The 26,896-nt window shown below is 43.6% G+C and overlaps 1 protein-coding gene across 3 annotated transcripts; it reads right to left on the bottom strand.

The window, feature by feature from the left end:
- Positions 1-119: 119 nt before the first annotated feature.
- LOC126400578 (serine/threonine-protein kinase PAK 6) lies at positions 120-26,843 on the bottom strand. 3 transcript variants are annotated; one of them, XM_050061395.1, is made up of 10 exons: positions 26,289-26,843; positions 20,849-21,193; positions 10,334-10,581; positions 7,343-8,002; positions 6,253-6,786; positions 4,726-4,859; positions 3,522-3,648; positions 3,307-3,432; positions 3,039-3,173; positions 120-1,689 (listed from the first exon to the last, which is right to left on the bottom strand). In XM_050061395.1, the coding sequence occupies exons 3-10, from the start codon at positions 10,535-10,537 to the stop codon at positions 1,522-1,524; spliced, it is 2,088 nt and encodes a 695-aa protein (XP_049917352.1). In that variant the 5' UTR covers positions 10,538-10,581; positions 20,849-21,193; positions 26,289-26,843; the 3' UTR covers positions 120-1,521. The 3 variants fall into 3 exon arrangements, with proteins under 3 accessions (XP_049917352.1, XP_049917353.1, XP_049917351.1); XM_050061396.1 differs by lacking the exon at positions 20,849-21,193; XM_050061394.1 differs by lacking the exon at positions 26,289-26,843 and having other exon boundaries at positions 20,849-21,310.
- Between the last annotated feature and the right edge of the window lie 53 nt (positions 26,844-26,896).

Below are 26,896 nucleotides of genomic sequence, written 5' to 3'. Positions count from 1 at the left end.
ACTGTGCACTGTACTATTCATGCTGAATACCTAATAAATACTTTAAAACACCAGTAATCATGCAAGCATATTTGTGTGTGTACGTGTGTGTAAATGAGGAAAATGCAGGGTTAAATAAATTCCGATTCAATATGTATCATTTATTGATTTATACAAAATTAAAATGTGTAATTCTCTTTTTCATGAATGATCCACACAGAGATAGAAATACATGAAACATGTCAACATGTATCCGTGTCAGAATACAAAGACTATGTGCAAAGTGTTTCTCAGCAGGTGGACGTCCTGCAGCATCACATGCCAGGCCTGTGTGCTTTATCTAGGCAAACAAATGCAAATACAGTCATACACATCTTCCGGAGGAGCAACACACGTCTTGTGGTTTTCAAAAAGTCTGTCACAATACAAAGAGGGTTGTATCAGAAGCAAACACTGAGATGTCACCTCACACACGCCCATGTGCCCATGTGCTCACACACACATGCACACATACACACACACGCACAAACACACACACACACATACATACATACAACTATACACTCACATTTCAGTAAAGAAAAGTAAAGTTTTGAGTTCATCTCATATAATTTACTGCAGTAGATCAGCAGGTACAATGACCTAATATTCAGTATTTTTTATTTACATTATTAATTTATCTGCTTATGTTTCAAGTCCATACTTAATAGTGAAACCTTATTTGCAACTTCACATCATACAAACAACCCACAACACCTTTTGGAAATAAAGAATAAATATGAAAAACAGGAATATGGTACTGGTAATTTTCCAATAGCCCAATAGCAGCAGCTGGGCTTTCATCTACCCATTTATTATGCTAATAAAGGAGAATTGTCTTTCACATCCCAGTTTGGTACATATTCAAGCATTCACATCAGGCCAGGTGTGCCTCCATTTGGCCATGCAAAGAGTCTGCTGTCAGTGTTTGTGGAGTGTACTGACCAGGCTGTTGTCCAGTTTCCACAACAGAGAGTGTGAGAGTGCAGAGGTAACGTTATCCTTCCTTAATAATGTCACAATGAGCTACTGTGGTTTGAGCCTAACACCAGCTTTATAAGCTTTACACTGCTAGTAATAATGCCCACTATGAACACTATAAAGGATCTTTAGAGTAGCACATGTCCGTTACATATAGTTACGTGGAATATTGATTTTTGCTATCAGCTGATATGCACCATGTTGTGTTGTGTTGAGTCCCACTGAATGTTACAGGAAGCCGATCAATATTCGGATCGAACCGAGTCGAGAGGTGAGGAATTGCATGCTGCCTTTAACTCACTCCTAAAGTGCTTCTCTCATGCCTGAGACCATGCGGTGTCTGTCAACAGAGCTTGCCGTCCTGCCACCATCACTCTGGCAGCAACACGCTGTCTGGGTCTGCTTCTCTGGAGCTGAGCCCCCGTTGGCTTGGGTGCTAGAGGAGTTGGGACCCCGGTGCTGGTCCTCGCCTGGACAAGGTCAGACTGAAGGTGGGTGCTGGGGAGCGGGAGCCCCATGGGGTCAGCAGCGGGACATGCGCTTGCGGTACTGCTCCACCAGTGGGACCAGGCACTGAGGTGAGCCGCTCTGCAGCAGGAAGGGGTGCTCCAGCAGGTCAGTGGCGCTGGCCCGCTCTAGGGGGTCCCGAGTCAGCATACGGTCCAGGAAGTCTTTTAGAACAGGGGAGATCTGGACCAGAGAACAACACCACCAATAAATTGTTGCAGTTGTAAATTGTAACAATTAATTGATGATAATTATTGTGAAAGTTAACAAGAATCTAAAGCCATGCTAGCAGCGGTGCTTTGAGCTAATACCTGTCATATTCTATTTTAGTTTGTCTAAAGGGGATTTCTATCCTCTCGGCTCTTTGGTGACTGCTTTTAATTGTATTTAAATGTCCTTTTATAATGTGTTTCTTTGCAATATGTCTTAATGTTTTCAGTGTTTAAGTACAGCACTTTGAATTGCCTTGTTGCTGAAATGTGCCTTGCCTAAATGCTAACATCACAATGCTAACATGCTCAATAAAGGTTGTATCAGATAATGTTGTTGATAACATTGCATCATGATAATATTTAGCAGGTCCAATGTTAACCATGTTTACAATCTTAGTTTGGCGTATTAGCATGCTAACATTCGCTAATTAGCACCCAACAGATACTACAGCAGAGGTTGATGGGAATGCCATTCTTTTGAAAGGATTTACCCAGCGTTCATGTGATGCGTGAATAATCTGAAATATTAGTTCCTGCCTTGGGAAATCCATGTGAATGCCCCCTCGAGGCAGGACAACAACTAAGAAATTCTGTGGCAATTTTGGTACACACCTTACTAAGTTGGCATATTACACAAAAACATGGCAGACAAAAGTGAATGCTTGGTTGACGTTAAAGTTTTTTTAAATTATTTTGTGTATTGCATGTCAAATTTTTTGAATTAGGTTGTAATTTTTAGTTGCTGTTGACATAAGGTGGCCTAGATTTGGTAAATAAGTTATGTGTTAGCAATAAACCTGATAACAAATCAGGTAAAGCAATGTTTTGTTGGTTTTAGGGAATGTACTCGTGCAGAAACAAGACTGGGACAAAACCAGTAATTAAAAGCTTCAAACTGTAGCTGCAATACAGCACATTTTCTTTCTAGTGTCCATCGTATCTCTGCATTTAAAAAGTTCATGAACGTGTGTTCATGTTCATGTTCAAAGTCAGAAGAACAACCTCCCAACTCGGAAAATGGAACCAACCAAGGAGCACACAAATGCAACATTGGTCATAAACCAAAGTCTTGGATAAGGTAAACGTTTGACCTGATGATGGCGCTAGAGGAATACTTAGGCTAACCAAAGTTATAGCAATTCATTTAGAGGGTGGTATGAATGTCTGTACCAAATTTCATGTCACTCCATTTGATGTCGGTCAAGAAATTTCTGTCTGGACAAAAATGTTGGACCAACACTGCCACCTTCTAGGGCTACACATAAAATGCTAAACACAGCATCTTTAAAGAAAGAATCTGTTGTCTGTCTGTTCTCGTACCTGGTTGACATTTCGCACAGTAGGAGCCAGCTCATCCCTCAGTCTCTTCATAGCTGCTACAGGGGTTTCACTGAAGTACGGGGGCTCTCCGTCCACCATCTCCACCACCATAATACCCATTGACCAAACATCCACCTGGTGCACAATCACACATTTACCATATGCAACAGATCACACTGCACAGATTGCCGCTGTTGGCATTTACACTACATCAGAGAGATCACCACTGTTATTCAGCATGAGTGCGTTTGAATGTGCGCCTCCTCACCTCAGTGCCATATGGTGATTTGGAGATGACCTCAGGAGCCATCCAATAGGGTGTCCCCACTAAAGATTTCCTCTTAGGGATGTCCTTACTGATCTGAGCACAGAAGCCAAAGTCTGAAAGCTTAACCTGTGGGGAACCAGAGAAAGACTTTACTAAGATAGCAAAACAAAGAGAGAGAGAGAGAGAAAGACAGAAAGAGTAACAACATATCGTACCCTTCCGTCTAATGTGAGTAATATAGAGTCGCTCTTGATGTCTCTGTGGATGACTCCCTGTGAATGGAGATAGGCCAGGGCTTGCAGAACAGCTTCACAAACTGTGGCAATCTGCTCCTCGCTCAGCCTGCAGGATAACACACATACAAGTTTACACACACACACACAGATTTTACATTAACATTTGACACTTTTCCATTCCGAGTTACGACGAATCAACAGCCGTAAAAGTTGAAATTCATGAATCACGGCGCATTAAAGGCAACGATAAAGAGCGGAAGGTTCAAAACAACAACTCCCACACAACAGTATGACCAACAGAACATGTTCATTCCTCTGCAATGTTAATGTGACTTTGATATTTCACAAGTGCAACATAAAGACGTGTGAGCCAGGAGGCAGAGGGCCATTTTCAAACAGCAAACGAGGTCATGTGCCCACTGAAAACAAAGATAACTCAAGGTTACCTAACAGAGTTCTGCATTCTCCCACACAAGTCCCATTTAAAGATGCATCTAAACTATATTAGGAAAAACTTTGCACTCATTTAGGCAGTTTAAAAAAATATTTGACAGTAGACTGCAGCCAGGAAAAACAGAAGAAAAGAACCCTTATTCTTGATTGTTCTGTCAATATACTGATTGTGTTAGTGTCTGACAAACAGTGGCTGTGACAGTTGGCTCATTTTATATGTCTTCTGGCTCAAGAGAAATTTTTACATCCCTTCAAGTCAAGCGATCTAACCCTGGTGTCATCTCATGGAGACTGAGCCAGCCATCTGTTAATAATATAAAATACATTGACAGCTCAAAGCAAACACACCCCGATCAAATTCAGCTCCCTTCTGCTGGTCGATATGTTTTCCTTATTTTTGATGTATGCGCGACTGGACAGTGTGACAGCATCGGGAAATCAAATTCTCAACCAAAATTGACTTTCCACGTGGCATCTAAACATACACATATCTGATTACGTTATTGAATTATTACTTTTCCCCAGAGAAAAGCAGCAGGCTCGGAGTGAGAGAGATGGCTGAATGACAGTCTTTGTGCTGCTGGTATCAACACTGGGCCCTCAGCAGTCAATACCACACTACCCCCTTGTGGTTGATTTAGTTATTAAAGATGATATCATAACCAAACAGACATGCACCAATGCAGTTTTCTTGAGAGGGACCAGGACGATCTCTTGGTGGTGCTCGTACCTGGTCTCAGACACAATGTTGGTCAGCGCTCCACCCTGCAGGTACTCCATGATGACCCACAGCTCCTCCTCCACCAGGGCTGACTTAAACATCTCCACCACGTTCCTGTGCTGATAGTCCCTCATGATGACCACCTGCAACACAAAACCTTCACCTTAGAACTAAAAGCCTTTCAAAACATTACCAATAATGTGGCCACAATATAGTTCTCAGATGTTCAAGGGGGTACTCAAGCAGCTTTCAAAAAGCAAGGGGACTTGTAAGATTGATGCTGCAGAGTCCAAGATATCCTGACTTTTGCTCTTTAGCAGAGATGTGGACTTGAGTCACATGACTTCAGCTCCAGTCAGATTTGAGTCAGAAGTTGCAACTAGACTTGGACTTAAACAACGACTCATGACTTTACTTGGACTTGAGCCTTTTGACTTGAAAATACTTGAAACCATCCCCAAATCCCAATGATTTAAAAGGTGCGCCACAAATTAATTCATTTCCCTTAATGTCCTGAATTAACTAACGTTAATGTTATTCATTCCCAGCAGGATGACTTAATTTCCCGAGATCTACTTTGTTTGAACCAACCCAACAGCATCCAATCAAGCTGCAGGAGAGAACTATGAAGGAGTAACGTGATGCTACTGAGCCCCAGCTTTTAAAAATCATGCCAAAGATAGGTTCATTTGCTACGAAAACTACATGGTGGTTAACTAAAAACAAGACACAACAACTACCAACTTTGTTCAACATTAGAAGCTGCACAAAAAAACAGTAAGCTGAGGCTAATATTAACATTGTTAGCAAATGCTTAGCTAACCTTGTTACTCTGTCGGCACTACATTTGGTGAAAAACGCATTATTAATTGTTTTGGACTTGAAAATCAAACTTTAGTGACATGACTTGGGACTTGAGTGCAAAGACTTGCAAAACAATGACATGGTCACATCTCTGCTCTTTAGTATGGATCAGGCTCTAACTACCCAAATCAATAATGTCTCTCTTTTTAGAAATCCAATCTGGTAAACGCCCACATCTTTAAATATCTCCAAGCCTAAACTGAGATAACTCAAAAGACATAATCAGGGGTAATTTTCCTAAACTTTAGAAGGCTCTGTCCAGAGCCACAGAAGACATAGTACAACTGTTTTTATAGACTAAGTAGCTCTCCCAGTGACAGGCAAACTGAACCTTTATGTGTAAATTTATCAGCATATCCCTTTAAGTACGCATTAAAGGAAAATTCTGGTTCATTTCAACCTGGCGTCTATCTAGTTAATGGGACTACTTTGACCCTATGGGTCATGCTAACCCTTTGTTTCAGAGATTCAGGGAAACGAGCCATAATGGACAGAGCCAAAATTATAGGAAAGATACTAGGTTGAAATAAACCAGAAGTATCCATTAAATGAAAGACCGCAAACAACAGCAGGCCCAAATCCTCCAATTTGTTGTTGTAATTTTGAATGCACTGTGTGTTGGAGGTTTGTGTTGTGTTTGTTGGAATCTTTGTACATAGTTGGATATTGTACCTCATTAAAGAGCAACTCTCTCCTCTGCTGCCGCCGCAAGTCCATCATCTTTACCGCCACCTGCCTGCCGCTGTGCTTCTCTGTAGCGATACACACCACCCCTGTCGAACCCTCACCGATCTTCACAAAGTTCTCCAGGTAAGACCGTGGATCGCCCTTGTCTACCACCATCTGCAGGGCTGCCTTGAACTGTTCATGGGTCACCTTAGGCGGGTCTGGCGGCGGTCTGGGTGAAGGATGTTGTGGGGGCCTGAAAGCAGGGGAGCAGGTGCCTGGAGGACTGGTGGCTAGTGAGCCTGTAGGGGAGGGTCGAGGCTGGGAGGGGCTGTCTTGCCGGGGGTAGGGAGGATTGGGGCATCCAGAGTGTCTGAGGAAGGGGTCAGGCCCATTGGGCCTCAGCCCCATGTTAGGGGATAGGCCTAATGTGTAGCTAGCCGAGGAGCGCACAGTTCGCTGGGGTCTGATGCCGCCTGCAAGAGGACTGCTGTTGCCAGTGGGCAGGAAGCCGGAGTGGTACCTCACTGCCGACTCTGCCTGCACGATAAAAGAGAGAAGGGTGAAGAACATTAAGGGGAGGGAGCTGAAAGAGACTTGGCCGCCTGCCTGGGGCTCAAGACCTGCTTTAAAACTGAATGTAAATCAAGTCATTCCCTCTCACTCTGCACCCACTTCACCTGATATGACCCATGTAAAGATGTTGCTATATGGACCCAAGTGTCCCGTTGAGATCCTGCCAAACACACCATCTCTCAACTTTTACAACCCCACTGGCACTTTAAACCCACATTTCATATTTTAAGTCTAGAATTAAATAAAATAGTCAACCCTGGAGCTTTAATCACCTTTAGTGCAAATCCAATCAATATGCTGCCTCACTAAAGTTTCCAAACCTTAAGCATGAAAATGATTTCTTGACAAAAAAACTTTAATGGATTCAGAGCTCATGCAAAAACATGTTGAGGACTAGTAATATGATGTACATAACGTTAGCAAAAATATGCATATATTGTGTATCCTATGAATAATGTATTATCAGTGCACTTAATGACCACAGAGATGTGCAAAGAAGCTGCTGTAATGCCAGGCTTACTTTCAGGTCATAGGAGGAGAACGGCCTCCCGGGGCTGTTCTGGGGGTGCATGTACATCGGTACGTTGGGCCGGAGCTCCGCAGTGACTGTTGCTTGATCACTAAGGGGCTGCTGTACAGTCATAGCTGGGCTGTAAAAACAAGCTATAGGTCTTTGATTTGGTGGCATTCCCCTGGGCAGCTGGAAATCTCTCTTCCATATCACTCTCTCCTGAGGGCTGCCAACCTCGCCGCTCATATAAGCCCCGTGACTTAGCATCGGGATGTTCTGGGACGGAACCGGTTGCGAGGGTCCCTCCAGGGAGCTGACGCTGACTTCGTAGGTGGACTTGGCCTTTGGCAAGATCCCATTGGGCTGCAGAGTGATGCTCTTCTTCATGCCCAGGTAGGGGGTGTTAGTCTCACTGTGGATGTTCCTGGCCCTGTCCCTCCACTCTTGACCCGCATCATCGTCATCTTCATCATCCTGGGTCAGGCCCTCATACTGGTAAGTGTCTCCCTCGTTCACTTCCCCCAGCCTTCCCAGTGACTGGGCCCTCTTCCTGGCTGAGGGGCTGCTCTTCCTCAGAGAGTTAGAACTGGTCACAGACAGACGGTTCATGTCATTGATCATGGCTGCTATGTAGTCTCCGTGACCGATCATGCTCCCCCGCACTATGGTCTGAAAGAGAAGAGGCGTTTATCTCCATCACATTGCGTTTGCCATGATCACATTATAGAAAGATTTTGCACTGAAAGGAATAATGAGGGTGACATAATCATTGCTCAGAGGCGAGTTAAATTTAGACTTGAGAATCTGTAAAGGACATCTTTGTCATTCTTCAAAGACAGTGACTTAAATCATTTCCCCAGTGGCTGCTTCTGACAATACACTGACAAATACACCAAGTAAATGCATCCAGAGACAAACCACAAAGTCAGAGCCTCTACAACTGTTTCTATGTTGCAAAATTCAAACATAACAGTTCCTATTGACAATGGAGATGGTATGCATATTTAACAGGCGTGCAAAGGCAAACTTGCCCTGACAGAAAATGATCAAATTTAAGATCTTTTGCCAGAGTGGTGATATTGTTGCAACTGTAAGAGAGAGTGCATGGTGTCTCATTAGTCACTCTCAGGGTAGAGTCATGTTCAGTTCACAGCCAGTCAATAGCCTCTCCTGTTTCCCTGGTTCCATGCCATTACATCTGCACGGGGGGTAGAGGTCAGATGACATCTCACCTACTGTAGCACCTCTCATGGAGGAGAAAATGGGAGGTGATAATGGCCTTGGTGCAATATCCTATTCTAGAAGATGCTGGAAAAATAGTTTGAAATGACATCACCTTTTCCTCTGTAAAAATCAGAACTGTATTTTCATGCATATGTTTTATTTTTTTGCATTATGAGGCTCTTCTGAGTAACCCCACACTCATCTTGATGATGCCATTAAAACCATAAATCTGACCTAAATGCTGACATGATGGTTCTCATATTGAACAGCACTAATCACATCAGGGAATTAATGAAATGTTGGTGTTATCTTGATTTTTTTTCTGGAGGGTCACAAACAGAGTCAACACTGCATGCTACGTGAAGCGCAGAAATCCTGAGATTTGCAGGCTTTATCCCTAACTGGCATTTCCTTTGCTGTACCTGCACTTTTTTTTCCCCCTTCTGCTTGACATCTGTGGGAAGGCACCATGGACTGTTATTAATTGCCTGCAAGGAGTAATAAATCTTGTGGCCCCTCTGAGTATTCAACATTGTACAGTCAGTGTACACAGCAGGGTCATTAGCCTAGCCCCATGATAGATAAGAAAGCAAAAAGATGGGGAGGGGAGCACGCCTTCTTTCCACATTGTCATCTGAGGATTATGGCATTCTCTGAGACAGCACTCCAGCACTGAAGGACACCTTTGCATCAATACAACAGGCAGCATATCTTCAGTGTTTGTGTAACATGTTACATAATTAGATTAAAAAATAATAGTTACTGAGAAAAATATGTAATTGAATTACACTAAGGGGTTACAACTGAATATGAGCTTATATGTATAACATTCATTCTTTTGCTTCGCATCTTTTTGCAGTGCAGGAATCCCTTCTTTCAGCATATTTTTGGACAACAAAGGTCAGCAAAGCATTCATTCCTTCATTATTCATTATCCCTAACCACTTATCCTGGTACAGGGTCGCAGGGGTGCTGGAGCCTGTCCCAGCTGATTTGGCCAAGAGGCGGGGTACACCCTGGACAGGTCGCCAAACTATCACAGAGCTGACACATATTCACACCCACGTGCAATTTCAACATGTTTCTGGACTGTGGGAGGAAGCCGGAGGACCCGAACAAAACCTACGCTGACACATGGGACAACATGCAAATTCCACACAGAAGGGCCACCATTGCACTACCATGCCACCCCTAGGCTGGCAAAGCAGTTGGGACAAATTTCAGTGTGACAACATCAAGGATAGGATGGCTTACAAACAGCTGTCTCTATGTCCAGAGAGGCTCCTTTCATTTGGCAGTAAGTGCTCAAATTTTGTGTTGTTTTTGACTGGTTTTCTTGTTTGACTTTGCCCCGCCTCTCATCTGCCAATCGAATACATGTGCATCGCTCTAACCTGAGTCTGCCATGCCTGCGACCAGCTGACCACGCCAAGGCAGGTGGCCACGTCTTCGTAAAAGAGCGGCAACAATATATAACTTCTGAAATCAGCAATGGGCTCTGACTTTACTGCACAGTGTAAAGCTTGTTTACCAGCAGTGGAAATGCTGTCAACACTAAAATACTTGATGTCAAACCAGAGGAAACATCTTACATCAGGTGAGTTCATGTAACTGCTATCAGTCACATAAGAAAAGTAATCAAATGCAGTAAGTCACAGTTGACAGCTTTAACGATATCTTAACGAGGGCCTGGTTGAATGGTGTGCTAGTCATTAGTGATGAGTTCAAGGTGAGGTCAGAGGATCAGTAAAGAGCTGAATGAAAGGTGTGGTGTACCTTCTTTGGCCTCAGCTCCACCTCTGTGATCCTGGAAGGGTCCACCATGGGTTTGGGCCTGCGCAGGTTCTCTATCAGGCTCTGCCATTGCGTTGGCAGGCCCACAAAGCAGCCGCGCTTGGAGTCAAACGAGGTGTGGACACGGTGCTCAAAGTTCTTTGGCGCTGATATCTCAGGCCTCTTCTTTTTCTTCTTGCGAAACATCCTCAGGTCCACGAGGGCGACAGCTTGCCCGCTTCAAAATGTCCCTGTGTGGGAAAGTATTCAGCCTTTAATAATCTGCACTCAATATTTCAGACAGCACATGTTCAAGTAACTGTATTCTTGACATTTGAATTTAGGCAAATCTCTTCTGCCCCAGTGATCAAAACGACGTTGCCACTGACTGACCACTCTTCTTTGTTATCGTCTCTCTGACCAAGTGTATTCAAATAAAATCTGACAACAGAGGATCGTTCCACGTGGGAGAAAATATCCAAATGGCTCGTCTAAAAGCCGTTCCATGTCTGGGATGTCTATGTCCCTGCACGTTGCCTTGCTGGCTTGTCACAAGCTTGTGCCTCTGAGAATGGCTCCAAGGAGAGTGGATGGATTTGTAAGCACATGTGTAATGAAGGATATCTGGTCAATCAAGGCTTATTCATACTCTGTGCCATTTTACTGATGAGCACGCGGCCGGGCTGGCCAGCGCCCACAGGCTTTCAGTGCATTAGCAGGACGGGTACAACACGCAGACACACTCATGCACACACACAAACTCAGATATACTATGGCAGGCTATCCTTCATAAACCCTTTATAACTCTTTCATATCCCGTCCTAATTATTAGCTCGTGTGCCCTTGATTGCAGGGAGGGTAACCACTTAATCCTTGGATGGATGGCCATGCGTTTGGCGAGCCACTAACTCGGGTTGACTGTATGTTAAGCTTTATTTTCCATTCAAGTGTAGGGAAATAATTAAATACATTACATCTCATTTCCTCAGCAGCACAGCTGTACTGGGAGATAATCACTCAAATTTAAGTCTCATGATTAGTATTAATACTCTTTAATAGAGGACGTTCCAGCAAGCCACGCTAGCTGCGTGGCTCTAGGGATGGCAAGGCTAGTCTGTTGGTCAGTCCGTCACTTGGATAGATTGTCATGAAATTTAGTGAAGACACTTTGATCCCCCAATCTTTTACACACACCATCCTCAGGTCACATTTTAACTCTGTCCAGTATAAGTAGAAGAAAAAAAAACAGTGTACTCAACCATAGACAAAAAATCGAGAGCTGGGGTATGTCAAGCCAAAGTCAAGAAATACCAGAAGGGTTTGCACTTCAGAAGAAATTAGGAGACTGTCACATCAGGGACCTGGGCCCGCATCAGAGTACACTTGACCCAAAAGTCTAGTTTGTCTGATCCGTGTGAACACTGTGTACCGAAAATGGCCAAGGTTCCTCAATCCACTTGAAAAAATGGTCTCAACTAGGGTTCATATGTACTTGGGTCAGGCTATGAAAAGTTAAGCACCAGAATTCATATATAACCAATGTTGTCATGACATAGTAATTTGTATATAACCCAAGTAATTGGGAAGGCTGCGATCCCATGACCAGTGCTCAAACAAACACAGACACAAACACACGACTTTCCCTCAGGAAACTGGCGTTCATGTCTCGTGTGAAACCAAGAAAACTCTGAGTTATTTCAATGTAAGTCATCACCATGTTTCTTTTCCTAAACCTACATAATGAATTTGTTAGATATGATATGAACCGTTGTATCGGGATACTTTGCTCAGGTATGGTTCACATCAGGTGTGAAAACCAACTGTACCAAAGGACCGAAGTTGATTACTATTTAACATGAGTAGCAGTCAGCAAGTTACAAAGGCATTTCTCAGCACCACCAGTCTTCTCTGAAATCTGCGCCAGCACACGCCTATCTCATCCACTGAACTGCACAGCCATGGGTGATAAAGTCAGAAGGCAGGTGACGGGGATGTTCTTGACTTTGTCTCTCAAATATAAGCAATAGTAGAGATAATGCAAAACTGTATAGGCTTGGGATCTTTTCTACACTGTAGCAACTACATAAACAAATGTCACGCAAATGGTGACACAAGTGTACTCGGGTGGGGAACAATATGACGAATGTGAAAGCTGAGCTGCGTGAGAGTGGAGAGGGGGAGCAATAGTACTTGGGCACAGTACAAATCAATCGTACCTAATATGAAAATGCCCTCAGATTTTTCTTTTTAATTAGCTCCAATGTCAAAATTAGCAGAGGGGGGAAAGCCAAAGACAGAGGCTATCTGTAGTTAGAGGTGCTAATTAGCAAATGTTAGTATGCCAACGTGCTACACTACGCTAGTGGACATGGTCAACATTATACCTGCTTAGCATGAAGATGCTACTGTTATTGCACGTGCATGATGATAGCATGCTAGTGTGACCATTAAGCCCAAAGCACCGCTGTGTGTTCCAGCCTCACAGAGCCACCAGCGTGAGTGCGGACTGCTAGTCTTGTTTATTTTAGCAGAATGTAGCACTTAAAGTCCCTGGTGTATATGTCCCAATGCAGAGCCCTACAAGGTGCCCCTAGAATATCAGATACAATCTCCCATCATGCACTGTGAAATGGTGGGAGTTGAGGAAATGAGTTTTGCAGTCGTCCGCAGCTCAGCAGGCGATCACGCTGGCAGCCTCTCCTCTCTCCACCTCCGCCCTCAGACCAGCACGGCTCTAATCGGCATCAAGGATGCCTGTTATGAGCTGTATCGGTGACTATCCCACGCCACTCGCCCCGTCGCATCACCAGAGGGTAAAAGGAGGTCAGACCCACTGGTCACATCAGCTAAACCTGCATCATTAGAGGAAGGCGGGGTAAGGATGGGAAGGGGGGTGTCACCCTCCAAGGATAATTTAATCACAAGGCTAATATGCTAAGTGTTGCATAAGCGTATCACTCTGTGCTCTCCCTATGTACATAATGTGGTGCTGGGAAGGACTTTAATTCCATCTGACAGGGACATTATGGTGTGAGGGCTCTCAGGAGGAGGTGGGGAGAGAGGAGTTGGGGCCAAGATTACAGTCAAACCTGGATGTATTAGAGAGACAGGGACCCAGTTTCCTTGCTACAGACACAGAAAGGCTTTTAAGCACCAATTGTGGCTGCTTTTTGAATAACGAACGCTCGACAGAACAAGCTGCAAAACACAAGATTGCGATCTCTGTTTTTTATTTCCCCACTACACAAGAGACTATCTGCTTAAATAGCTGTTGGACGTGCAGATGTTGGCATTGCCTGAACAAATATTTACACATAGCGCTCATGTATCTTTTTACAAGCAGATCAATCAATATTTACTCATGAGTCAAACGCAAACTGCTACAGTCCTCCACTGCCAGCAATAATGGGGTGATAACTGCACAAATAGGACGGCTGCTTTGCATGGCACTTTATCGAGCCTCATCAGTTCAAAGCGGCAGAGAACAGTACATATCACAGCATTCATTATTCATCCTCATTTTTCTATCCACTGTGATATTAGAGGCAAGTGGAAACACACACATCAACTTTGTTAATTCATGCCTGAGCAAAAGGAATTGAAAAGTTGATGCAAGTATTGATTTACAAGCTTTAATCATGCAACTGGCCTTATATTGACCCCTCTTACTCCGCCAAGCTTATGACTGTCTTGATAACAATATGCTATTGATTTCTAAGCTGGCCGTATATTACGTATGCACAGAGCTGAACTTGCACAGTGCTTAATCTCGCTTTCTGGTCACATCCCTGTAAACTGCAGGGACTTGACCCTATGCCTCAGTGGCTTGTCTTGAATCTATCAAAATGCTGAGGCAAAAACTCAGCCTACTGCTGTCAGGGATATGAACAGCCAAAGAGGATGAGGTCACTCAAAAATTGTGCTACATTAGATATTTCCATCTCTGCAACTGTGCGCAAGAGCAAAAAAAAATTAAATAGATCCAAATGCGTGACCTGAAAATCCACAAATCAGTAAAATCTCACTCACAGAAAATCACATGAAGCTGTTTGTAGCAAGTCTGCTTGTGAAGTCTGACTAAACACAAACCTTTAAAGAAAGATGATGGAGCATGCAGATTGTGTAAAACACACAAATAGATCCAATTTTCTCCGCAGAATCACCACTTTATCACAGCAATACATCCCCGTTCCAGGCAGAAATGAATCACAGCCTTACCCCCTCTACCAAATAAGGCTTCTTCACCTGACAGAGGGCCGGGCCTTCCATGCTATGCAGAAATGCAAGCAGGCAATCCATACGTTTCCCAAAGACAACATGACAGAAGAAGAGAGGGCATGCTCGCATTCCTCTCATGTTCAAACCACCCCGAGCAGGAGTTGGGGATGAGTGGGAGGGGATCGGGAGATAAGAGAGATATTGGATTTGCTCGATGTTAGTGCTCCCAGCTCTGTTGAATGATTTTTTTTCCTATTTGCCCTGATTTCTGCTTCCATCTTTTTTGTTGGCATGCATGCAGGAATGTAGTGAGTGTGCAGGTGACTGTGCTCGCAGGATTAGTATGGTGTTCAGTCCTTCACTGATCTAATTTTAGGACACATCATGCCCCCCCCCCACCCCCCACCCTCTCCTCTCTTGCACCAGACACGTGTTTATTTTGCACAGGATTCATGTCAAATAGTGAGGTGAGGGTGGGAGACGATGGCGATGAGGTAATCCTCTTTTTGTGTTTGTCAATGCACGTATAAGCATAATCCAGCTATGCTGAATTACAGGGGGCTACATCTATTTCATAGGGGCATAGATAGCATCAAGGTCTGCTGTGTCTGCAGTGCAGTGTGAGGGGCTTAGAGATTGCTCTTCTATCAGCTTCATTATGATGACCGTTCTGCCCTTTGAGTGTAATGAGACTGCCTCTCAAGAGGGAGGGGAGAGGAGGAGGGGGGGGCTTGGTTGGTCATCTCTTCCCTTCCTTGTGCCTTTTAAAACACACACACACAAGAACATACACACACACCATCTAAGGACATAAAAAAGGTACACAAGCACCGGACGTGACCGGACAGTACAATAGCAGTGTTTATGATTTAAGTTGATGTCTGCTTTCTCTTTGAAGTCACCTCTGTAGACATGGAAGGATTGTCAATAGGAGACGACAAGTGATGTAATAAGCTGCATTCAATGACATGGAATAACACGTTGCTGTCATGCATATTTCATGCTAGTGGTCTGATACATCATGCACGACAAAGCACTCAGAATACAAGGAATGTTGGATGGCACACATCTACTGCCTCTGAAGAGTCATCCATTGTGAAAATGTGGCTTTGGGTGTGAGCACAGTTTTGCTTCTTAAGCCATGCCAGCAGATAGGGATGGTCAGTCACTTGGTCGGTCAGTTGGCCTATCGGTTGGTTGGTCAATTAGCTGGTGGTTTGGTCTGCCACTTTTGGCCAGACTGAAATATCTAAGCAACTACGGCATGGATTGCTATGAAGACTCCAGAGGTTGAATTCCGCTGACTTTGGTGATCTCTGACTTTTCCTTAAGCGCCCCTATTACCCATTTTCCGCCAACATGGCACAAGTTCTGTTCCAGTTGCCGCATCTAATTTTGAACCATTCGCAGCATTTTGACCGAAAATAAATTGCTGGTGGACCCCCAAAGAGTTGGTTCCCAGCTAAAACAACTGATTGACAGATTTTCCTTGACATGAAGTGCGAAACCATGATTACATCAATGTGTCATATTCTACAGGCTGGAACGAGAGGATGGAGCCCATGCTTGTTTTTTTAATACAAACAATTATCTGTAATAACAGAACAAAAGCTCACAGCTAATCAATGTGATCCACCATCTTGCTACTACTGTTTACTTAAGTTGTGCGACGCCCTCTATAGATGAGACATCCTTGATGACAATGGTTACACTCAGAACTGGAGGAAATACGGGCTTGTTTGCTAGCACCAAGGTTCCAAGAAACCTAAATGGAAGAACCAGAGCTAATTTGCTAGAAAATGGGTATATAAGTTCAAATTTGCATTTTTAAATAACTTAGCGCAACATTTATTGGGTGGCCTGCCTTGAATTTACTAAACGAAATCATGTCCTCTTCAGGATGACGTAAACTGGTCTGCACTGGTATAGCGCCTATCTCATCTTCCAACCACTCAAAGTGTTTTAACACAAGGCTACATGTCATATTCACCCATTCACACACACATTCACACACTGGAGGCCGAAGCCACCGTACAAGGCATCACCCACTACTCAGTTTAAATACACTCACACACAATTTGGGGTTCAGTCTCTTGCCCAAGAGGAGGAGCCAGGGATCAACCTGCTCTACCCCCTGGGCCGCAGCTGTGTAATAGTTTTGGTGATGGTCTGTGTTTTCATGAGGTCCAAATTTCAATTTGTCCTCAACATTGGTTTATCACCACATAAATGCAAAAAAAAGGAAGACATTTAGAGCCTTGGCTGCACTCTTTGTTTCCTGCTAATTAGCAAATGTTAGCATGCTAACATGCTGAACTAAGACAGTGATAATGAATATGACACCAGCATACGGTAGCATCAGCATGTTGGCGCTGTCCTTGTGGGCATGTCAGCATGCTGTCTTTAGCATTTAACGCCAAAAAGCACTGCAGTGCCTAAGTATAGCCTCACAGAGCTGCGAGCATGACTTTAGACTGTTGGTCTATTAGGGTTAGGGTTAGATTGGAATTTTCAAGTTCCCAGTCAGGAATAACTGGAATGCCCCCTGAAGTCGGATTTCCGATTCAGAAAGTCAAAGGAACCTCGCTAACCCCAACCTCAAAATCCAATATGGCTGCTACGCGCATCAACAGTAGTGACAGCATTAGTAATATACTGTTTATTAAAATGTCTGTCTTATTAGTGTCTCATTAAAACAGTCGTACACGCAGTCCTGTCCAACTTCTCTCTGTGCATATGGTTGCTACGGTGTTTGTATGCGTACTGTGTTGTTATCAACTGTTATTGCTAACAATGGCTAACCTGGCTTGAACTGGTTTTGCTAACAACATCTTGGTTTTCAGTCTTATTGTGCTGGATTACGACCATTCCCAGCTCTGACCTTCGACTTCCAAGGTAAAAAGAAAGCATTCTAGGAGGACTTATGACTAGAGGTGACTAAGCAGCAAAAGAAAATAAAGGTGAATATGTGGCCAGTCTTTTCTAAAGTGTCATTCAACAACTTTCTCAGTCCTCGAAGTATTTGTATCTCTGATAAAAAGCTCCACTCAGAGGTAAGGACACGGTGTAGAGAGTATCCAAGGGCATGTGAAGTGAATGTTATGGACTAGTTTAAGTTTATGAAAAGCGAAGCACTGAAGGAATTTCAAGTGCACTGCAGAGTGTGCAGTTCATGATAAAAACTTGTCAGAGGCAAATAATATTCAATGGAATTATAAGCATATTCTGTATTTACAGTTCAGTTTGGGCATTAAGCAGAGATGACCCATATTCAGACAGAGAGTTCATTGATAGTGACATATCATGGGGTATTTCAAATGTCACATAACTCACAGCGATGTGTCATGTGTGGGCTCTCACTAAAACCTCTGTATGAAGAAGAGCAAGTTGTAGTCTAAAGTCACAGAGCACCGCTATTCTGAGAAAGTAAACAATCAAAGAGCTTGTCTGTCATTTTCTTGTGCACTAAGAAAGGGCCTCAGGATTGGAACAGAGTATAAAAAAATGTGATGTTCGTTCCCAACAATGTGGACTGTCAGTTCTTCAAGGGCAGACATCTGCGCAGGAGTGCACATCAGTCTTGTGTTAATATTGACAGGAGGAAACAAGAAATGAGAGGTCAGGACAGGAGGAAAAAGAGTGGGGGAGGAAACAAGAGTCTGGACACTCAGACGTCATGACAGAAAAAGAGATGGAAGGGAAGAAAGCGAGAGGACAGAACTGAAAAGAATAAAGATGCTGAATAAGTGGACATAGATTGGAAGTGTCAGTGCCTTGAAAATTACTCTTCACATGTTTTCTTTTTGTCCAATTTAGTGGCTCAGTTCTGTGGATCGCAGCAATCTCAGTACTGAAGATGTAACCTCTTTTCACCGTCATCTTGAGCAGCTTTGTCTGCAGTAAACAAGACACAGTAAAGGGGATCTGAGGACAAGACAGTTGCCTCAACAGAGAGCGTATGTCATTCTGTCACCTGACGCATTGGCACTGATTCTCCGGGACGAGATAATGGACAAGAAAACTAGTTTGTTGTGTCCCGCAGCGAGGAGCTGGGACATAAATGCACAGTAAAAGCTGTAATGTACTCCAAACACCTTAACATAATGACATTGTAAAAGCAACACTTCTAGTGTCCTGGGGCTTTTATGGGATGTTCTATTAGTGCTGACACATCACGAGAAGAACACATTCTTAACTCAGAAGTAGGCCTTTCCATGCAGGGTAACAATATGTATACTCAGGGCTAGTCAGGAGAAAATGCAGCACTGACCAACACTCTGTTTAATTAAAGATCCTCTTGGCTCTCACAAGTGCTTTGAACAATTTGACGCTGTGCTGATAGAGACGTATGATCAGCCTGGACCAATGGTACGAGCCCAACTCTTCTCTCTTGGGTCTAATTTATTGATGCGCCAGGCCTCGTGCAAGCTTTACTGTACACGCATGTGCTTATGAAAGCACTGATTTATATTTTTTTAGCCCAGGCCTCATCTTGTCTCTCCGAGGGACAAAGCACCAACCATTTTTAACCTCCGATTCCTTCACGGTATCAATCTGCGCCGACTCTGCTGCCCTCCTCTGTCACCCAGCATGGGTGCTGTTTCAGCCCAGAGAGGGGAATCATGTCACACTGTCCTAATTTGGGCTCTGTTTTAATCCTTAGTGCTTGACGTCTCGTGGCCCGTGGCGACGCTAAGCTGCTAATGCACACTGTCCCCTCCTTCAGCTGACATGAACATGACACAAGCATTCCTGAAAACAATCGTAAACACAACAGGGCACATGGCAAATGATGTAGCACCTAAACCTGCGTGTTGCGCTCATGTGTGAGGCCCCCATCGCTTCCTGTCCTGTCAAGAGTCCCAGTGCATGGACTAGAGTCTGTGCTGCCAGTTTGTGTTGCAAGATGGGCGACATGAGACGGCTTCCAAAAAACTTTTAAACGACTTTAGACTTTGGAGCGTACACATCCTCCTCAGTGAAGCAGATGTCCAGCTGTGTGTGTGTGTACTAGTGTGTGTGCATGCACCAAAGAGACCTTCTCTGTCACCTCCTCTACCCTTTCCCTCCTCCTCCTCCTCCTCCTCCTTGAATATCAATGAGTAACCTGAGACACAAACACATGGTAGTGTAAGAATTACAGAGTCTCAGTTACGTCATTACCCGACTTATGAAATGAACTACTAAAAACAACAGAATGGATCAAAATCCTGTCGATCCTTTGTGTCGATCACTTACGGTATATGTCTGCAGTCACTACTCTTAATTAAGTGCATTAATGTTACGATTCTGTCAAGAAGAATGAGTGCAATGGCTGAAAACTAAAATCTATACACTTCCTTAAAACACCTTAGCCTCTATTGATTTTCACTGAGGATTTAGCATCTAATAGAGAGGCTACAAGAGAGACTTTACAAACCTGTTTTCAACAATACAGTGCAGATCCCCCGTTTCTTAATGCCTCAAATTCAGAGTCAAACAAGAGCACAGTTCAAACATCGCCTCCCACGTTCATGCAAGCTCTCGCACAACAGGTTTTCTAATGATTACATTTATGTATGAATGTAAATGCTGTTAGTAAAATATGTCAAATGTCAATCTCCTCCCCTGAGCCTCTTCTCCCACAGCATCCATCTAACTGAGGTGTGTTTATATACAGTAGCAGCTTGAATCCCAATGCATTGGTAGGACAAGAAAGATCACCTGAGAACTCAGCCTACACACACACACACACACACACACCAGAATACACAATGGTAAAAACAGGAAGCTTCTGTTCACAGTGCCCAAAGCAATGGCACAGTCTGGATTTGTCAAGTGTGTTCTGTCTCGTTGAGGGAAACATTTTAGTGGATGTTGTATCCTTTTCTTGCAGTAGAGGCTGAGGACGGAAGCGATGGAGACACGGAGGGAGAAAGGGAATGTGGGGATTTTGAGGAGGAGGGGTGAGCATAAGGTGAAGGCTCTTTTGAGATGCAGTCCATCACTGAATACATCCAGCATCCCCCCCTTTTCTTCTCCCTGTCTCCCCCACATCAGCACCTGGCTGCACTGCATTCTGCTCACAGCCTCTCCACCTCCTTCTTCTCTTCCTCCACCACGGCTGATGCCTACCGACGGCATACACTAGCCTGCTCTGTATCAATGACGTTAAGCCTCTTTTCCTTTTTTCCCCACCATCCCCCCCTCTTTACCCCACTCTCCTCGCCGTGGAGAGAGGAAACAGGAGCTCTGGAGGGATAAATCATTGTTAGAGGAGGTAAAAAAATAAAATAAAAAAAGATCATTCATCCCCCTTACCTTGCCGTCTAGTGAAGAGGAGAGCCTCTCTCCTCCAGGAAGGATTGGAAGCGAGAGTGCGCACATACACTCTCACATACACTATTACACACTTGCATTCACGCACGCATACACTCACACACGGACATCTCTCTCTGTCATGCACACAACGACGAAGAGTGCTGGCTCTCAAGCAAGCCTACACTGCAGGCTGCCGCTTGCCTGGGAAAGCCTGATGCGTTCCTCCCTCCAGGCAGAAGCACACACTGCCATCTCAAAGGCTCTTTGTTGGGGCTGATTCATCCCCGGCTCCGTGGCTGAGTGCTGGTCCGTGTACCGGTGCCTGCTCCTGGGGACACACGGTGACTGTACAAAGGAGGGACAAAGCCATGAAGAGGAAAGGAAGCATCCAGGAGGAGAGAATATCACGGTCCCATACAGCTCCTTCCATCCCCCCCCTCTCCCTCTCCCTCTCCTTCTCTGGCTCTCTCTCTCTCACACACACACACACTCCCTCCCACCTCCCTCCCTTTCCCTCTCTCTCTCTCTCTCTCTTTATCACTTCCCTCCTTCTCTGCCTCCTCCCACTCCCTCATTGGACTGCAAAAGAATTGATAGCAGCGTGTGCATGTGTGTGTGTGTGTGTGTTTAAGCTGGTTTCCAGTGACTGTAAGGAGAGGAGAGCTCAGCTACACCTCATCACCTGGGATACCTTTCACCCGCCCTCTGTCTCCTTTGCACGTAATGTGGGTGACATGAGAACACGAGGGTGCTGCGTTCGCCCAGTGTGCTGCTGTTCAGTCAAATGCATTATCCATGGAATGACAGGGTCAGGGATGGCAGATGGCGGGAGGGGTTGTTGTATCTGTGTGTCTAAAGTAAGGGAGGGGGGGGGGGGGCACAGTGTGGGGCTATTTCTGTAGAGGGTGCAATCCTCACAATCTCCTTTGAGTCCATTGTGACCCAAAAATCTTTGTGGATGAGGAAACTTGAAGTTACAACACAGCCCCAGTCTAGCATCCTCATTATTTGACTGAAATGTTCCCCTCTCTTTCCACCACAATCATTTCCTGAATAATTTATACAGCAGCTAAGACCAGACACAAAGCAGGAAAATGTATTAGGGTCAAGTCGTGCAGAAATTGCTCACAGAGTGAGCCAGATTTGGGGCATACATGTTATACATGGCGTTTTGATAAGATGAGACGCTCGCAGAAGCACTGTAACAAGCTTAAAATGATGATGATGTTCCTCCTTACACATCAAATAAACTCAAGTGAAAAAAGGCTCCACTGAACCAATCTGCATAACAATGACAGATTTGCCTGTTGGGGGGTATAGCAGACACGACCCCTCCCTTTCCTTCACTCTTACTTGTCAGCATTATTGTCACAGATATTTATTGGCTTGGCTATATTTTACCGCCTCGCATGACTTATTTTCCTGATTCCTTTTGGGTTCAGAGCTGCGAACAGCAATAAAACGATGCTGTAATAGGCGTCTTTATATGCCAAAAAAATGGTGGTTGTCACAAAAAACAGCCCTGTTTGCTCACATTATCTGCCAAGTCAGTTATGTACCCTTGCTCGTATCTCTGCTTGGCCAGTAAGAAGGAAAACTGCATGGGTCAAAAGGTCAATTAATGAAACACAATGGTGAACCTATTTCTTTAACAAATAAACCAACTGCATAATAAGAAATTAATGAGTTGTTTCTTATCCCTCTTGTCCTGAAAACTGTTGTGCTATTGGCCAAGAAATTCATTTTTGATTTGAAGACAAAAGAAAATTTGACTTTGGTGCTTTTTCATTTGTTCATTTGTGTTATTATAGAGGAACAACTGCAAATATGCAAGGAAAATTTAAAGATTACAAGAAAAAATACACGTATATTGTTTCTACAATAACAGGATTATTTGATTTCTTGTCTCTATGGAGAGACATTATAATGGTAACTAAGATTCCTGCTCTATTTAAACTAAAAGAAGACTTAAAAGGGGTTTATTCAAATGTAATTGTCAGCCTCACTGTCAGACTTCATGACTTTGCTAAGCATCTCCTTAAAACATTGACCCCCTATTAGGAGAAATAGTGGAAAACAGCTTGTAATGTAAAAAAGGGGCTTACAGTTAAACCTCGGTGTCATTAAAATGAGAGCCCAGGGGCCGTATAAGTGATACTGCCTTAATTGTTTGCATTTCAATTCACTCTATTGTTTAGGATGAATCTGTAAGGATTACACTGGGGGTTATCAGGGTTCAGCCTATAGAGCTGAAGCTAATGTAATTTCTTGTCAAAATCCACTGACATTTCCAGATGACCTATAAATCCATTTTAATTCTGTAAGAGTGAGGTGACTACAGTAGAAATTAAGACAAAGCTTGTGTCATTCCCCCGCTTGCTCAACAATAGTGTCATATATGGAAGCCCATTTCTACTCAGAGAGGAAAGAACTCAAAGGCAAGTTAGTCATACTAAAAACAAAAAGACTCAAGCAGCGATGGAAAACAAGGACCGTTTCCAAATTGCCTGAACTATTCGAATCATTTGGGTCCAACCTTATTAATTCCTTTTATGGATGCCAACATGTTTCTCTGAAAGTTAGGCGTAGCAAACAATGACATCAAACTCATGTGTCTACCCAGTACCAGCAATATGTTGAAACATCTGTCTAACATCCCTAAAATAATGGACGTCACCCACTGCTTTATGGACTCTTGTTTCGAAGCCTTGGGTTTGGCTTTTTGGATTACTTAATGTCTTTTTTGCCTTTAATTGTCAGGACAGTTTAAGCGTGAAAGGGGGAAAGAAGGAGGGAATGACATGCAGCGAAGTACCACGGGCTGGAAACTAACCCACGGCTGCTGCAGCAAGGACACAGCCCTTTGTACATGGGACGCCCACACCACCTGGTGAGCTACTGGGTGCCCCAAGTTTGACATTTTGGCCATTGCCATCTTAGTTTTTGGACCCAGTAACCAAATTTGGTTCACGCAGAATACTGACGACAAATGACATTGATATTTTGTCAGTTTTAAGTTGTATTGTTAACCAGAATGCAACATCTTGCAAGTGTCTCATGCCAACATCATCTCAACAGAAAATAACAACATTTAGTTGTGAGGTATGGAGAACAAAAAAACAACGTCTGCCAAAGGTCATAATGTCAACATCCACACAATGTGAAATTCTTAAATCATTAGAGGTTTAAAATATTGTCAACTTGATTTCCATTCCAACCAAAATTTAACATCTGTCTGATATAAGGGTCCAACATCTCTTCAACGTCATATTGACGTCCATTGCCATCTGGGCTGCTTCTGGCACCAGCCTCAAGTGGCCATTCAAAGAGCGTCAGTTTTTGGCACTTCTGTCTTAGCTTTATTTTTCAGACATGGAGGTTGCTGCTTGCTTTCTATATAACATGGTCTTATATTTCCAGGAATGCCTTGTATTCAAAACCTGTGCAGGAGTGCCACTGCTTCCCAGCCGTGTAGCACGCCCGCTCCCAAGTGTAAATAATCCTATCCTATATTATAATAATATTAGCACCACGGAAACAGGACTAGCAGATCTTTCCTTTGACTAAGACGCCCTAAATGAAAACAAATGCTGTACAAATATTTTTTCATTTCATCCACTTTAGCTGATGACAGACACATTATTTCTGTAGCTAGCTCTCAGGTTACACTGCGTTCAATCTGACCAATAAACAGAATTTCTAAAAGCACTGATATTAATAAAATCTCATCAGTTCCCATCCCTTTACTCAAGGTACTGTGAGCCACAACTCTAAGGTTAAAGGCACAATTATGACACACTAAGTCAAGATTATGAGATAGTAAATTATAACTTTGATATAATTTTTACTTAAAGAACCACTGCGTAGGAATTAGTGGCATCTAGCGTTGAGACTGCAGTAGCCTTCACTTTAAAATAAAAGCACCAAAAGCCCTCTGTAGAGCCAGTGTTTGGGTTGTCAGTTCTGGTCTACTATAGAAACATGGTGGTGGAACATGGTGTGTTCAAGGGAAGAGGACCTGCTCCCTACCTAGATATAAATGGTTCACTCAAAGCTAACGGAAACAGTTTCAGGCTTTTATAAACTAATGAAAACATAGTTGTGAGTACAATATTCCATTTCTGCCAATAAATCTCCCTAAATCCTACACACTGGACCTTTAAGTTGAAAATTCTGATATAGTGCATCAACATCATGAGATAATGTCAAAATAGAAATAACTAGCCCTGTTTTATGCTGCCCGGGAGTATTTCACCATTCTGCCACCTCACTGTTCTGTATATAAGATCACAAAATGTTCTCGCCTTTAATCCACCATGAGAGGTAGTAACAGTGCTGAAACGGTATAAAGGACAGCTGGGCAGGATGGGATCATGGGTGGCACGGTTGTGATGTTTTGATGACGTGTTATGCATGCAACCCACCACGGGAGATTTAAAAAGCCGTTAGCAGTTAGTGGCTAGCTTTAAAAAAAAGATCAGTATCCAAAATCGTCTGCAAATTGGAAAAACAAAGACGCCTGGGAGTTCTTTACCCTCTGAGCAGAGGACGAGATCAGACACTATATAACAGAAAACGTAAATGATTGTAACTGTTTATGACGCATATGCTTTATGTCACACTAGAGGCCAATGCTGTTGTGATAAATCTCACACTGGTGCGGCAGGATGCCCTTGTTGTTTGGTTCTTGGTAAAAATGCAAAGGAGGCATAAAGAAGGGATTTTGTAGTATATAAATAGCATGATCTCTGTGTAAAAAGGGCTAGGAAGTCAAACTCAAGAAATAGTAAGTCACAAATATGGGTTAGGGTGAAGTTATTTTTATCACAACTAGCTTCATCTTTTTTCCTTTTCCTGGCTTGAATGTGCTCCCATACTTTTTTTTCTAAAGAAATTGGTTTCATGATTTGCTGCTGCACTTTCAAAGGCTCTTCCCTCTCCATGCCTGGCTGGCCAAGTGCAGTTCACCTTGATGCAAAATGTCTACTGACTACTGCTGCTGGATAAACGTTCAGTGAACTGGTGCATGCAAAGACAAACCTTACAAATAGGTTAAGAGCTCTGTACTGTAAAACATGGAGCATACAGAGGCTGAGTGTTCTTGTCTATCAAAGTAACAGTGCTGGACAAAAGCTCTTCTCTGAGGGCCTGTCCAAAGCGCATTAAGGAAAGGTAGCTTGCTTGTACCATCTGTCCACTGCAGTAAGGGAGAGCTATGGATTTTCTGTCTGAGACGCTATCGGAGTCACTGGCTGCTTGCTTTCATGGGATGAGCTTTTAATAAGTCCTGCCGAACAGCGAGCCATAGAGGATGCATTATGATGTGGTTATGCTGTGTTATTATGACGGGAGTGCATCATGTTGCCTATCATTTATCACTGAATTTCAGCTGCTCTCATTGCTAAGCCAAATTTTAAAGTAGACAGTTTTGGGAACTCACCAGTCGAGAGGATCTTGGCTGGCAGTGTCATATTTCCAGAATGAGATTAAAGTCTGTTCCTCCAGTGCTCCATGTGCATGTAAAAGCAGCAACACTCTGTGCCACAGTACATCAGGGTAGTGACCTCTTGGGGATAGCTGAGGCCTGCTCTGCCCACAACTGCAAAGGGTGGATTTCACTTGCTAATGAGCCAACCACCTATCTTCCAGCCATTCATCAGAGGCTGCCCCGCGAGCTGTCTGTGTGAAGTGCATCCCATCATCACAGTAGATTAGGTTTACTCCCACCACTTTAGTCAGCGGGCTTCTGGGTAACCTCTCCTGGACAATGATTAACATTTGGTCCGCTGAATGCATGATTTGCTCATAAAAGTCTTATGCCTGGTGTTGTGATTCCCTGAAAAGCACAAGTAAGGAGGTTAAATTAAGTCACTTCATTAGAATAAGCAGCAATAATGATGACATTTATGACTATTTAAATGCAGATTGTTCCTGTTTTTACTCATGCCCACCAGTGTTACAGATTAGTCAGCATTAAATTGTTCTTGTGGCCCATTTGTAAAGCAGATACCATTACCAGCAGTATAATCCATGCTTTCCCTTGCATGC

The sequence above is a fragment of the Epinephelus moara genome, chromosome 14 (genome assembly GCF_006386435.1).
Source record: "Epinephelus moara isolate mb chromosome 14, YSFRI_EMoa_1.0, whole genome shotgun sequence".
Classification (NCBI taxonomy): Eukaryota; Metazoa; Chordata; class Actinopteri; order Perciformes; family Serranidae; genus Epinephelus; species Epinephelus moara.
Note: the sequence above shows the minus strand (reverse complement) of the source record. Positions and strands in the feature narration are given on the sequence as shown.

Bases quoted from the DNA above. Each gene is read 5' to 3' on its own strand.
- LOC126400578 (XM_050061395.1), bottom strand. From the start codon at position 10,537: ATGTTTCGCAAGAAGAAAAAGAAGAGGCCTGAGATATCAGCGCCAAAG. The intron at 4,860-6,252 runs GTACAATATCCA...TTTGTGTTGCAG, and splicing joins GAGAGTTGCTCTTTAATGAG to GTGGTCATCATGAGGGACTA. The intron at 3,649-4,725 runs GTACGAGCACCA...GTTATCCTGCAG, and splicing joins AACATTGTGTCTGAGACCAG to GCTGAGCGAGGAGCAGATTG.